Below are 14,601 nucleotides of genomic sequence, written 5' to 3' on the forward strand. Positions count from 1 at the left end.
TGAGAGTCAGAGGAACATGAGAGTCAGAGGAACATGAGAGTCAGAGGAACCTGAGAGTCAGAGGAACATGAGAGTCAGAGGAACATGAGAGTCAGAGGAACATGAGAGTCAGAGGAACTTGAGAGTCAGAGGAACATGAGAGTCAGAGGAACATGAGAGTCAGAGGAACATGAGAGTCAGAGGAACATGAGAGTCAGAGGAACCTGAGAGTCAGAGGAACATGAGAGTCAGAGGAACCTGAGAGTCAGAGGAACATGAGAGTCAGAGGAACAGAGGAACCTGAGAGTCAGAGGAACATGAGAGTCAGAGGAACATGAGAGTCAGAGGAACATCAGAGTCAGAGGAACATGAGAGTCAGAGGAACCTGAGAGTCAGAGGAACCTGAGAGTCAGAGGAACATGAGAGTCAGAGGAACATGAGAGTCAGAGGAACATGAGAGTCAGAGGAACCTGAGAGTCAGAGGAACATCAGAGTCAGAGGAACATGAGAGTCAGAGGAACTTGAGAGTCAGAGGAACAGAGGAACCTGAGAGTCAGAGGAACATGAGAGTCAGAGGAACCTGAGAGTCAGAGGAACCTGAGAGTCAGAGTCAGAGGAACAGAGCGAACCTGAGAGTCAGAGGAACATGAGAGTCAGAGGAACATGAGAGTCAGAGGAACATGAGAGTCAGAGGAACTTGAGAGTCAGAGGAACATGAGAGTCAGAGGAACATGAGAGTCAGAGGAACATGAGAGTCAGAGGAACCTGAGAGTCAGAGGAACCTGAGAGTCAGAGGAACATGAGAGTCAGAGGAACCTGAGAGTCAGAGGAACCTGAGAGTCAGAGGAACATGAGAGTCAGAGGAACTTGAGAGTCAGAGGAACATGAGAGTCAGAGGAACATGAGAGTCAGAGGAACAGAGGAACCTGAGAGTCAGAGGAACCTGAGAGTCAGAGGAACATGAGAGTCAGAGGAACATGAGAGTCAGAGGAACTTGAGAGTCAGAGGAACCTGAGAGTCAGAGGAACATGAGAGTCAGAGGAACATGAGAGTCAGAGGAACATGAGAGTCAGAGGAACATGAGAGTCAGAGGAACATGAGAGTCAGAGGAACTTGAGAGTCAGAGGAACCTGAGAGTCAGAGGAACATGAGAGTCAGAGGAACCTGAGAGTCAGAGGAACCTGAGAGTCAGAGGAACATGAGAGTCAGAGGAACATGAGAGTCAGAGGAACCTGAGAGTCAGAGGAACATGAGAGTCAGAGGAACCTGAGAGTCAGAGGAACATGAGAGTCAGAGGAACATGAGAGTCAGAGGAACCTGAGAGTCAGAGGAACATGAGAGTCAGAGGAACATGAGAGTCAGAGGAACATGAGAGTCAGAGGAACCTGAGAGTCAGAGGAACATGAGAGTCAGAGGAACATGAGAGTCAGAGGAACCTGAGAGTCAGAGGAACCTGAGAGTCAGAGGAACATGAGAGTCAGAGGAACATGAGAGTCAGAGGAACCTGAGAGTCAGAGGAACATGAGAGTCAGAGGAACCTGAGAGTCAGAGGAACCTGAGAGTCAGAAGAACATGAGAGTCAGAGGAACCTGAGAGTCAGAGGAACATCAGAGTCAGAGGAACATCAGAGTCAGAGGAACATGAGAGTCAGAGGAACATGAGAGTCAGAGGAACCTGAGAGTCAGAGGAACCTGAGAGTCAGAGGAACATGAGAGTCAGAGGAACATGAGAGTCAGAGGAACCTGAGAGTCAGAGGAACCTGAGAGTCAGAGGAACCTGAGAGTCAGAGGAACATCAGAGTCAGAGGAACATCAGAGTCAGAGGAACATGAGAGTCAGAGGAACATGAGAGTCAGAGGAACATGAGAGTCAGAGGAACCTGAGAGTCAGAGGAACATCAGAGTCAGAGGAACATGAGAGTCAGAGGAACATGAGAGTCAGAGGAACCTGAGAGTCAGAGGAACCTGAGAGTCAGAGGAACATGAGAGTCAGAGGAACATGAGAGTCAGAGGAACCTGAGAGTCAGAGGAACCTGAGAGTCAGCCTCGACGGAGGAGGCGGGACGCGGGAACAAAGCACAGGATGTCCTGTGTGAAAAGCCCCCCGCAACCCTCTCGATTCCCGTCGGGCTTTCTCACCGGACACCCGACGATGAGGTCGCTGGCCCGGAGGTCCTCGCCGTGCCGCTGGGCGTGCCTGAGGACGGAGAGGGCGGAGTCGGAGGCGGGGTTAAGAGTGCCCAGCTCCTCCAGGGCCTCGCAGTACTGGTCCAGCCGGTGGGTGGGCGCCTGGAGGCAGTGGGGGAAGGAGAGGGGGGACAGGGGGGGGGTGGGGGGCAGCTTGAGCTGGGGGGGCGGGAGGTTCGGGGGGGGGGGGGGGGGGGATGGAGAGGGTGTAAGCGCTACCGTTAAGGAAATCATTCTAATCGTTAACGAAACGAGTAGACGATACGCCGGGGTTCATCAAGTCCAGAACTGGTCACTTTACTCCCGAGAGTTTACGAGTTTGCAAAGTCGGGCTTTCTGGACGGAAGACAGAAGTTCCGCCCAAAAAAACCACGATTATCCTCAAACACGTTGTCATATCCACTGTGGGTACAACCCATACATGCAGTGGCGGGGATCTGTATCCAACTTTGGGGGGGGGGGGGGGGGGGACATTTACATTGAAATTAGTATTTTTTGGGGGGGACATCTTTACATGAGTATTTCTTGGGGGGGACATCTTCCTGTATGGTAATTTGAATGCCACTACCCGAATCTAAATATTGGGGGGGACAATTTTAATGATCTCAAATATTTGGGGGGGACATGTCCCCCCTGACCCCCCTAGGATCCCCGCCCCTGCATACATGAATATGTAAAACTACACTAACCAATTATACGAGAGGGTTATCGGATTATATGAGCGTTGACCTATTACCCTTTATGTGAAGACCCCAGGTCATCGTTTATGGCCTTGGGAAACCAGGTGTTAGGACATATAAATGGTTGAGGAGCCCCCTTCCTTATAAACAATGACTAACCAGAGTTTACAGAGAGGAGAGAAAGAGTGTTTGTGTAAAAATGTTCTCACAAAGCCCCATATCCACATAAGTTCAGGTTACACCGGAGTCAGACATGAAATGATGAAGATAGAAGATAATTTCTCTACTTGCACTACCATAATGCATTGCGGAACGTAAACGATCGCCGTCGTCGTAAACGATCACCCCGCCATCATAATCATCATCTTCGACATCATCGCTGTCGTCATTGATGTCACCTTCGTCGTTTCAGAGGGGAATGCCTGCGGGACAGTCTGCCGGATGCAGCCGACTGATGGCGTGACCTCTGCTGCCACCCGGTGGCCGAATTCAACACTGCAACTCGGTCGGAGATCCAATGTCTCCCGCTATGGATCTCCTGCTGCCTGTTTACTGTATATTCTGTAATATATTCTTCTACAGTGTATTCTACTCTAATGAGTTGTTGGTGTAATCCAGCAGTAATGAGTTTTTAGTGCATACATTAAATGTGTAATTAGCTTTACGGCATACAATGAAGTTTTAATTGCATTGGCTATATGGAACAAGTCAAACTGTAATGCGCTTGCAATTGGCTGAAGTGGCTGACTCTTGTTTTTTAATGTATTTAAAATGTTATGTCATTATGGTGAGGTTTTTATTTACAAAGTGCGTTTTATTTAGGCTGTAACTGGTTCATACAGCATGCATATTCATGTTTCGTTCTCATTCTTTTTTTGTTCTCATTTTCATGGGTTTTCATCCGGAGGAAATGAAGTTGAAGGACATGAAACTGAATGTAGATGATGTTTTTATGCAGCGATGGCGCGGAGTGACCGTGACGCGGAGTGACCGTGACGCGGAGTGACCGTGACGCGGAGTGACCGTGACGCTTACCTTGAAGAAGTCTGTGGCCTGGCTGACCAGCGGAGAGTCCAGGTCTGGTCTGGTCCTGATGTAGTGGGAGTACTGGAGGAACTGCTCCCTCTGTGTGTGTGTGTGTGTGTGTGTGTGTGTGTGTGTGTGTGTGTGTGTGTGTGTGTGTGGGACAGAGAGAGAGAGAGAGAGAGAGAGGGTAAATACAGGGGAAAATGTTCATCAACTAAAGACCCCCCCACACACACTGAACACACACACACACACACACACACACACACACACACACTGAGCACACACACACACACTGCACACACACACTTAACAGACACACACACATATACACACATTGAACACACACACACACACACACACAAACACACACACACACACTGAGCACACGCACACACACTACACACACACTGAACAGACACACACACATACACACCCCTATACTGAGCACACGCACACACACTGAACACAGACACACACACACTGAACACACACACACACACTGAACACAGACACACACACACTGACAAAATGTCAACAGAAAGCACTCTCACAGTCTCTCTCTCTCTCTCACACACACTGACCAAACACACACACACTGCACACACACACTGCACACACACCCAACCACTGAAAACACACACACACATTGAAAACACACACACACACACTGACCAAACACACACACACTGCACACACACACTGCACACACACCCAACCACTGAAAACACACACACACATTGAAAACACACACACACACACACTGACCAAACACGCACACACTGCACACACACACACACACTGAACACCCACACACAAACACAAACACACACACAGATTCCCTCTCACAGTCTCTCTCTCTCTCTCACACACACTGACCAAGCACACACGCACTGCACACACACACTGCACACACACCCAACCACTGAAAACACACACACACACATTGAAAACACACACACACACACTGACCAAACACACACACACTGCACACACACACTGCACACACACCCAACCACTGAAAACACACACACACATTGAAAACACACACACACACACTGACCAAACACGCACACACTGCACACACACACACACACACACACACACACACACACACACACACACACACACACACACTGAACACCCACACACAAACACAAACACACACACAGATTCCCTCTCTCAGGCTCTCTCTCTCTCTTTCTCTCTCTCTCTCACACACACACACACACACACACACACACACGCACACACACAGAGTAGCCAACCGACTCACGTATTTACTGAAGCAGTCCTGCTGCAGCAGGCTGTGCAGCAGTGCGCCCTCCATGGCCGGGAGGAGGAACTGCGCGTGGAAGGCGCTCAGGCTGGCCCAGTTGGGGAAGAGGGCGTCGGATTTGCCCCTGAGGGCGGCGGGGGCGGCGGGGGCGTCCAGGAGGGGCAGGTAGGTCTCCTCCACGCCCTTCAGGAGGGCCACGTACTGGCGCTCCGAACTCAGCATCCGGCACCACGACAGGTACAGCTTACTGGACAGAGGGAGGGAGGAGTGGAGGGATGGAGGGATGGAGGGAGGGTGTGAGAGAGAGAGAGAGAGAGAGAGAGGGAGCGAGAGAGAGAGGGAGAATGAGAGAGAGAGAGCAAGAGAGAGAGAGCAAGAGAAATAGAGAGAGAGAGAGAGAGGGAGCGAGAGAGAGGGAGAATGAGAGAGAGCAAGAGAGAGAGAGCAAGAGAGATAGAGAGAGAGGGAGCAAGAGAGAGAGAGAGAGAGGGAGAATGAGAGAGAGAGAGCAAGAGAGAGAGCGAGAGAGAGATAGAGAGAGAGAGATAGAGAGAGAGAGGGAGCGAGAGAGAGAGAGAGAATGAGAGAGAGAGAGCAAGAGAGAGAGCAAGAAAGAGAGAGAGGGAGAGAGAGAGAGAGAGAGAGAGAGAGAGAGGGACAGAGATCAAAGAGTCAGTAATTAGAGATTTATCTGTGACTAAATACTGACGATAATGATGATGAAACGGTCCAGGACCGTCCCACACAGTCAACTATCCACCCGCGCTCTCCATGATCTGATCCTACTGGCGGGCTGGCGCTCTCTCTGGGACTAAATATCAACAACTAAAAGCTCTCAGTCTCTCTCGGTCTCTCAGTCTCTCTCTGTCTCTCTCAGTCTCTCAGTCTCTCCCAGTCTCTCAGTCTCTCTCAGTCTCTCTCAGTCTCTCTCAGTCTCTCTGTCTCTCGGTCTCTCCCAGTCTCTCTCAGTCTCTCTCAGTCTCTCAGTCTCTCTCAGTCTCTCTCAGTCTCTCTCAGTCTCTCTGTCTCTCCCAGTCTCTCTCAGTCTCTCTCAGTCTCTCAGTCTCTCTCAGTCTCTCTCTGTCTCTCTCGGTCTCTCTCAGTCTCTCTCAGTCTCTCTCAGTCTCTCTCAGTCTCTCAGTCTCTCTCAGTCTCTCTCAGTCTCTCTGTCTCTCTCAGTCTCTCTCAGAGTCTCTCTCAGTCTCTCTCAGTCTCTCTCAGTCTCTCAGTCTCTCCCAGTCTCTCTCAGTCTCTCTCAGTCTCTCTCAGTCTCTCAGTCTCTCTCAGTCTCTCTCTGTCTCTCTCAGTCTCTCAGTCTCTCGGTCTCTCTCAGCCTCTCTCAGTCTCTCTCAGTCTCTCTTAGTCTCTCTCAGTCTCTCTCAGTCTCTCCCAGTCTCTCTCAGTCTCTCAGTCTCTCTCAGTCTCTCAGTCTCTCTCTGTCACTCTCAGTCTCTCAGTCTCTCTCAGTCTCTCTCAGTCTCTCAGTCTCTCTCAGTCTCTCTCAGTCTCTCAGTCTCTCTCAGTCTCTCTCTGTCTCTCTCAGTCTCTCTCAGTCTCTCTCAGTCTCTCAGTCTCTCTCAGTCTCTCTCAGTCTCTCAGTCTCTCTCTGTCTCTCTCTGTCTCTCTCAGTCTCTCTCAGTCTCTCTCTGTCTCTCTCAGTCTCTCTCAGTCTCTCTCAGTCTCTCTCAGTCTCACAGTCTCTCTCAGTCTCTCAGTCTCTCTCTGTCTCTCTCTGTCTCTCTCAGTCTCTCTCAGTCTCTCTCAGTCTCTCTCAGTCTCTCGGTCTCTCTCAGTCTCTCTCAGTCTCTCTCTGTCTCTCTCAGTCTCTCTCAGTCTCTCTCAGTCTCTCTCTGTCTCTCTCAGTCTCTCTCAGTCTCTCTCAGTCTCTCTCGGTCTCTCTCAGTCTCTCTCAGTCTCTCTGTCTCTCAGTCTCTCTCGGTCTCTCTCAGTCTCTCTCGGTCTCTCAGTCTCTCTCAGTCTCTCTCAGTCTCTCAGTCTCTCAGTCTCTCAGTCTCTCAGTCTCTCAGTCTCTCTCAGTCTCTCTCAGTCTCTCAGTCTCTCTCAGTCTCTCAGTCTCTCAGTCTCTCAGTCTCTCAGTCTCTCTCAGTCTCTCTCAGTCTCTCAGTCTCTCTCTGTCTCTCTCTGTCTCTCTCAGTCTCTCTCAGTCTCTCTCAGTCTCTCTCAGTCTCACAGTCTCTCTCAGTCTCTCAGTCTCTCTCTGTCTCTCTCTGTCTCTCTCAGTCTCTCTCAGTCTCTCTCAGTCTCTCTCAGTCTCTCGGTCTCTCTCAGTCTCTCTCAGTCTCTCTCTGTCTCTCTCAGTCTCTCTCAGTCTCTCTCTGTCTCTCTCAGTCTCTCTCAGTCTCTCTCGGTCTCTCTCAGTCTCTCTCAGTCTCTCTGTCTCTCAGTCTCTCTCGGTCTCTCTCGGTCTCTCTCGGTCTCTCAGTCTCTCTCAGTCTCTCAGTCTCTCTCAGTCTCTCAGTCTCTCAGTCTCTCAGTCTCTCTCAGTCTCTCTCAGTCTCTCAGTCTCTCTCAGTCTCTCAGTCTCTCAGTCTCTCAGTCTCTCAGTCTCTCTCAGTCTCTCTCAGTCTCACAGTCTCTCTCAGTCTCTCAGTCTCTCTCTGTCTCTCTCTGTCTCTCTCAGTCTCTCTCAGTCTCTCTCAGTCTCTCTCAGTCTCTCGGTCTCTCTCAGTCTCTCTCAGTCTCTCTCTGTCTCTCTCAGTCTCTCTCAGTCTCTCTCAGTCTCTCTCTGTCTCTCTCAGTCTCTCTCAGTCTCTCTCAGTCTCTCTCGGTCTCTCTCAGTCTCTCTGTCTCTCTCGGTCTCTCTCAGTCTCTCTCGGTCTCTCAGTCTCTCTCAGTCTCTCAGTCTTTCTCAGTCTCTCAGTCTCTCAGTCTCTCAGTCTCTCAGTCTCTCTCAGTCTCTCTCAGTCTCTCTGTCTCTCAGTCTCTCTGTCTCTCAGTCTCTCTCAGTCTCTCTGTCTCTCAGTCTCTCTGTCTCTCTGTCTCTCAGTCTCTCTCAGTCTCTCTCAGTCTCTCAGTCTCTCTCAGTCTCTCAGTCTCTCAGTCTCTCTCAGTCTCTCTCTGTCTCTCTCAGTCTCTCAGTCTCTCTCAGTCTCTCAGTCTCTCTCAGTCTCTCTCAGTCTCTCAGTCTCTCTCAGTCTCTCTCAGTCTCTCTCTGTCTCTCTCAGTCTCTCAGTCTCTCTCAGTCTCTCTCAGTCTCTCTCAGTCTCTCTCGGTCTCTCCCAGTCTCTCTCAGTCTCTCTCAGTCTCTCTCAGTCTCTCAGTCTCTCTCAGTCTCTCTCAGTCTCTCTCAGTCTCTCAGTCTCTCTCAGTCTCTCTCAGTCTCTCTCTGTCTCTCTCTGTCTCTCAGTCTCTCTCAGTCTCTCTCGGTCTCTCTCAGTCTCTCAGTCTCTCTCTGTCTCTCTGTCTCTCTCAGTCTCTCTCTGTCTCTCTCAGTCTCTCTCAGTCTCTCTCAGTCTCTCTGTCTCTCTCAGTCTCTCTCAGTCTCTCTCAGGCTCCCAGTCGCTCGCTCTCTCTCTCTCACACACACACACACACACACTGAACACACACACACACACACTGAACAGACACACACACATATACACACATTGAACACATACACGCACACACACTACACACACACTGAACAGACACACACACATACACACATATACTGAGCACACACACACACACTGACAAAATGTCAACAGAAAGCACTCTTAGTCTCTCTCTCTCACACACACACACACACACACACACACTGACCAAACACGCACACACTGCACACACACACACACACACACACACACACCCAACCACTGAAAACACACACACACACACACATTGAAAACACACACACACACACTGACCAAACACGCACACACTGCACACACACACACACTGAACACCCACACACAAACACACATACACACACTGACCAAACATAAACACTGCACACATACACACTGAAAACACACACACAAACTGAAAACATGCACACACACTGAACACACACACACACACACACACACACTGCACACACACACACACACACACACACACACACTGAACACACACACACTGAACACACACACACACTGAACAAACACACACTCACTGCACACACACACACTGAACACACACACACAACACACACATACACTGAACACACACACACACACTGAACAAACACACACTCACTGCACACACACACACTGAACACACACACTGAACACACACAGACACTGAACACACACACACACTGAACAAACACGCACTCACTGAACAAACACACACTCACTGCACACACACACACTGAACACACACACACACACACTGAACACACACACACACTGAACAAACACACACTCACTGCACACACACACACTGAACACACACACACTGAACACACACATACACTGAACACACACACACACTGAACAAACACACACTCACTGCACACACACACACTGAACACACACACTGAACACACACACACACTGAACACACACAGACAGTGAACACACACACACACACACCCCCACCTCTGCGCCGTGGTGCCCGGTCTCTCCCCGCCCGTCTCTCTGTCCGCGCGGCTCAGCAGCACGTGTTGCCGCGGCGACCCCGTCTGGTCCACCACCTCCTTACTGCTGACCTCCACCCCCCGGATCAGCACGCCGCCGCCGACCCCGGCTCCGCCCCTCCCCCCGCGGACTCCTCCCCCACCTCCTCCCCCCCCTCCTCCTCCTCCCCCGCTCTCTCCATCCCTCCAGCCGGGGGCGGCCGCCACCGCCACGGCGGCCGCCATGACCGGTTCGGCCAGGGCACGGCGGCCCAGCCAGGAGAGCGGGGAGGCGCGGCTGGCCGCCGGGGGAGACGGCGTGGGGGGGAGGGGCTCGGCGGCGGGGGGGAGGGGCTGGTGGGGTCGGGGGCCGGGGGTCCCGCGCCGGGGGGCCAGGAGGGCCTGGAGGTCGAAGCTGGGGTGGCGCTTCCTGGGGGGCTTCGGGGGGAGGGGGGCTTCTGTGGGCTGTGAGGGGGGGAGGAGGGAGGAGAGAGGAGGGGAAGGGGGTCTAGCGGTTAGGCGCTTGGTCAAGGTTTGGGGGGGAGGGTGGATTTTTAAACCGTGTTCACACCAAACGGCGAGAGAATTTAGCGATTTCGATCACGGCGCGATCCTCAGAAGGGCGGGGCCTCCTCGCGCTGGGGGCGTGGTCTATGTCGTCTATGTGATCTCCGTGCGAGTCGAAGGAATGCAATTCAATAACACACGTGTCGAAATTCGACAACGTTTGCATGATTTGGTGATAAACTTTACAGTATTTTGACACAGCAAAAATGACACAGCAAGCCTAACCGGATTATACCCTCATATCCTTCGTGAAGAAAACACACTCGGTTTCACACGTAATGCAGATGTACAGTAGCCGTACGTTGAGCGCGACGCGGTATTTTCCGCGCGGCCGGATCGCACACAAGCTCGATCGACGCGCAGACGCAGAGCAGAAGAAGAAGTCGCACCGGGCGGCGCGAGCGGTGCGGAATTCGCCTCGGGCGGCGTACAAGGATTCGCGCGAGATCCCGCGGTCGGAGAATTCTCAGGGAAATCCGCGCGGCGTTCGGTGTGAACACAGCTTTAGAGAAAAGGCTGAGTTTAAAAGTCAAACGAACACAAATCGGACACAGCGTTAACCTCGCGCACGCACACACACACACACACACACACACACACACACACACACGCACACACACACCTCCCCATCTCTCCGCCACTTACGCTCTTCTTCGCTGGATGCAGCAGGTTCTGCAGGAACTTCCCTCCGCCGCCGCCAGGCCCCGCCCCTCCTCCTCCCTCCTTCTTCCTCTCCTCCCCTATCTTGAGCGTGGAGCAGGTCTGCGGCCGGAACAGCGACGCCAGCGACCCCCAGGACTGCAGGCCCCCCTCCCCCCCCCCGGCCCCCACCCCCCAGTCCCCCTCCCCCTCCTGGCCCATCAGCTCCCAGAGGCAGGAGGCGGAGCCCGGGGCGGCGGCGGACGACGGCGTCTTGGGCCGCGCCGGGCCCTGGAGGAGGAGGCGGGGCTTGACGCGCGCCACGGTCCGCTGGTAGCGCTCCAGCGTCTGAGACCAGAGCTCCAGCAGGGCGCCGCCCCCCAGCTCGAGCGCCAGAGCGCGCGCGTCCTGGAAGCGAGACGGAGGGATGGGGGGGAGGGAGGCGAGGGGGAGGGCAGAGGGGGAGGAGGAGGGGGAGGAGGAGGGGGAGGAGACGGCGTCGCACCACTGGGTGGCCTGAGGAGGAGGGGAGGGGGGGGGGGAGGAGGAGGAGGAGCAAATAGGTTTGGTTACGTTACTTCTGTGCGTGTGTGTGCGTATGTTTGTATTGTATGTATCAGTATGGCTGTGGGGTGTGTACAGTATTCCTGTCCTGTGTGTGTGTGTGTACAGTATGCCTGTGTGTATGTGAGTGTGTGTGTGTGTGTGTGTGTGTGTGAGTGTGTGTGTGTGAGTCTGAGTGCGTGTGTGTGAGTGTGTGAGTGTGTGTGAGTGTATGTGTGTAGTGTGTGTGAGTGTGTGTGTGAGTGTGTGTGTGAATGTATGTGTGTGAGTGTGTGAGTGTGTGAGTGTGTGTGTGTGTGTGTGTGTGAGTGTGTGTGTGTGTGTGTGTGTGAGTGTGTGTGTGTGTGAGTCTAAGTGCGTGTGTGTGAGTGTGTGAGTGTGTGTGTGTGTGTGGGTCACCTCGGTCAGTGTGGACAGCAGTCTCTGCGTGTTGTCCAGCGTGGTCCAGCAGTCGGACAGACAGTGGGACATGTCTCTGAGCTTCTCCCTGACGGGGGGCAGCCGGACCTGGACCGCACCCAGACCGGACCAGTCCAGCTCGGCCCAGCTCTCCAGACCCCCCAGCACCGCCAGGGTCTCGCTGTGCAGCTCCTACACACACACACACACACACACACACACAGACACACACACACACACACACACACACATTTAGGGAGGGAATAGGGAGGGGACATAAAGGGAGTATATTTCACAGTACGTACGCACGCTCACACACACACAGACAGACACACACACACACACACACGCACACACACACACACACACAGACACACACACGCGCACACACACACAGACAGACACACACACACGCGCGCACACTCACGTTGGCCGCCTCTCTGAAGGTCTTGAACCTCTGCTGTTTGAGTGAAAGTCTGCTGAGAGACAGAGGAGGGTCTTTGTAGTCCTCCAGCTGCTCCTGCACCTGCTCGATCTCTCGCTCACACTGGAGAAAAGAGGGGAGAGAGAGAGAGAGAGAGAGAGAGAGAGAGAGAGAGAGAGGGAGAGAGAGAGAGAGAGAGGGCGAGAGGGAGAGGGAGAGGGAGAGAGAGAGAGGTTAGAGTGAAAGTATTCATTTCTGTTTTTGTTTTGTCCAGTCGTTACTTCCTGCTTCCTGCTTCCTCACCTTTTCCAGTTTGTCCACCAGGGTCGCCAGGCGACCGAGAGCCTCCAGGTCGCGACCCCTCTGGTTGGACAGGCGGACCAGGCGATGGAGGGCGTCGTCCACGCTGTCGTAGAGGTCAGAGGTCACGGCCAAGGCAGCCCTGGAGGGGGGGGGGTCGACGGGGGTTCAAAGGTCAGATGTGATGAAAATAAAACATGGCGGTTCATGAATTGTTAATGAATTGGTGCCGACGGCTGACATTCTCTCTGTGAGTAAATGTCAACAACGGAAAGCACTCACAGTCTCTCTCAGTCTCTCTCTCTCCCTCTCTCTTTCAATCTCTCTCTCCTTCTCTCTCGCTCCAGATCTCTCTCCCTCTCTCTCTCTGTCCCCATCTCTCTCTCCATCTATCTCTCCTTCCCTCTCTCATCTCTCTCTCCACATCTCTCTTTCCCTCTCTCTCTCCCCCTCTCTCTCTTGCCATCTCTCTCTCCATCTCGCTCTCCACATCTCTCTTTCCCTCTCTCTCTCCAGATCTCTCTCCCCCTCTCTCTCTTGCCATCTCTCTCTCCATCTCTCTCTCCATATCTCTCTCTCCCCCTCTCTCTCCATCTCTCTCTTTCTCTCTCTCTCCATCTCTCTCTCTCTCTCTCTCTCACACACACACACACACACACACACACACACACACCGAACACACACGCACACTGGATCTGACCGTTAGTCAGCAAATAGTCTCGCAATGCTAGACTTTGGAGATCTTTGTCGGGAGACATCTCCGTTGAAAATCTTCGCTAGAACAGCGCCTAAAACCGCCGCTGCCAATCAGAGCCACTCCCTACATCTCCAATAGGGTGAAGGACCCGCCTTACCGGAAATTATACAACAGCTAGTCCCGCCCGCGCATTGTGATTGGCCAAGACGCATTCAGAACCGTGCAAACAACCACAATATACCAACGGGCAAATGACTCGTCAAGGTATCGCTCCGTAAACGCTGTCAGCTGGCGTTAAGTCGCCTATAGCAACGGTAAACAATGGGGAACTAGAAAGGGTGCTCAGAGAGCACAGACCTCCACCCATGAATGCATTTTGCCGGTGTAACAGAGTTGAACCAGTTAAACTCACTCCTCAGTATAAATATCGCCCACTCGCGCCATAGAAGAGTGAGCTTTTCAGTGGCGTAGCTTGTAGTGGTGTTCATGACAGGTGGGCATGTGTGAACTGACACCTGTTAGATCAGCATGTGCAGTTGTTGAATGTGTACATGAATTAAATAATCAAATGGTATTTATGTATCAATCAAATGGCACTTATATAGCGCTTTTATCCAAAGCGCTTTACATTCGCACATCAATGGCGGCAGCTGCCATGCAAGGTGCCAGCCTGCTCATTGGTTCAGCGTCTCGCCCGAGGACACTTGGACATGTGGACAGGAGGAGGCGGGAAACCCGGACGAATGTCTTCAGTTTCTAGTTGAGCGCAGCGTTTCGAGACTTACTTGTGAGTCTAGTTAGCAAACAGCAGTTCTTATAAAGTCACACCCTGGTTACTCTCGCGTCGCCCGACATTTCTCACTTGGGTTCCTGAGAACGAAGTGTGGAGGAGGGTCTGGCTGCACCCGATTATCATCCTGACATCGGGGAAAAATACTGTATTTCCTTAAACCAATCACAATTGTCTAGGGTGGACTAAGCTTCTTTTTTTTTTATAGTGCCCTTGCAAAAATAGTGTCGGGGGATTGAATCTGATTGGCGCCGCTGGAATTAAGCGCTAATTAATCCAACAATTCCTTAAAGAATAAACAAATACTATATGTTTGTTCCTATTCAACAGTGTGTGTGAGGGTGAAAGACCACAGTACCTGCAGTCCGGAGAACGCTGTGCCAGTCCCGACGCGCCATTGGTCAGCCCCGCCAGCCAGGCCCCGCCCCTCCTCTGCAGCTCGGTCAGCCGTTGGTCGACCAGGACGCTCGACATGAGCTGCCTGTGTTTGTCCACGCCCGTGGGAACAGCC

General features: G+C 52.5%; 1 protein-coding gene across 1 annotated transcript; it reads right to left on the minus strand.

Moving 5' to 3' along the window:
* Window positions 1-589: 589 nt before the first annotated feature.
* arhgef40 (Rho guanine nucleotide exchange factor (GEF) 40) lies at window positions 590-14,597 on the minus strand (the record flags this gene model as incomplete). Its single annotated transcript, XM_084462417.1, has 11 exons — window positions 590-608; window positions 1,518-1,534; window positions 2,117-2,323; window positions 3,880-3,969; window positions 5,147-5,396; window positions 9,694-10,175; window positions 10,923-11,432; window positions 11,880-12,071; window positions 12,307-12,426; window positions 12,607-12,745; window positions 14,449-14,597. Coding segments are annotated over 11 exons (2,175 nt in total), but the record flags the coding sequence as incomplete, so codon positions are not given.
* Window positions 14,598-14,601: the final 4 nt, after the last annotated feature.

This window comes from Borostomias antarcticus (assembly GCF_949987555.1).
Source record: "Borostomias antarcticus genome assembly, contig: scaffold_924, whole genome shotgun sequence".
NCBI classification, from domain to species: Eukaryota; Metazoa; Chordata; class Actinopteri; order Stomiiformes; family Stomiidae; genus Borostomias; species Borostomias antarcticus.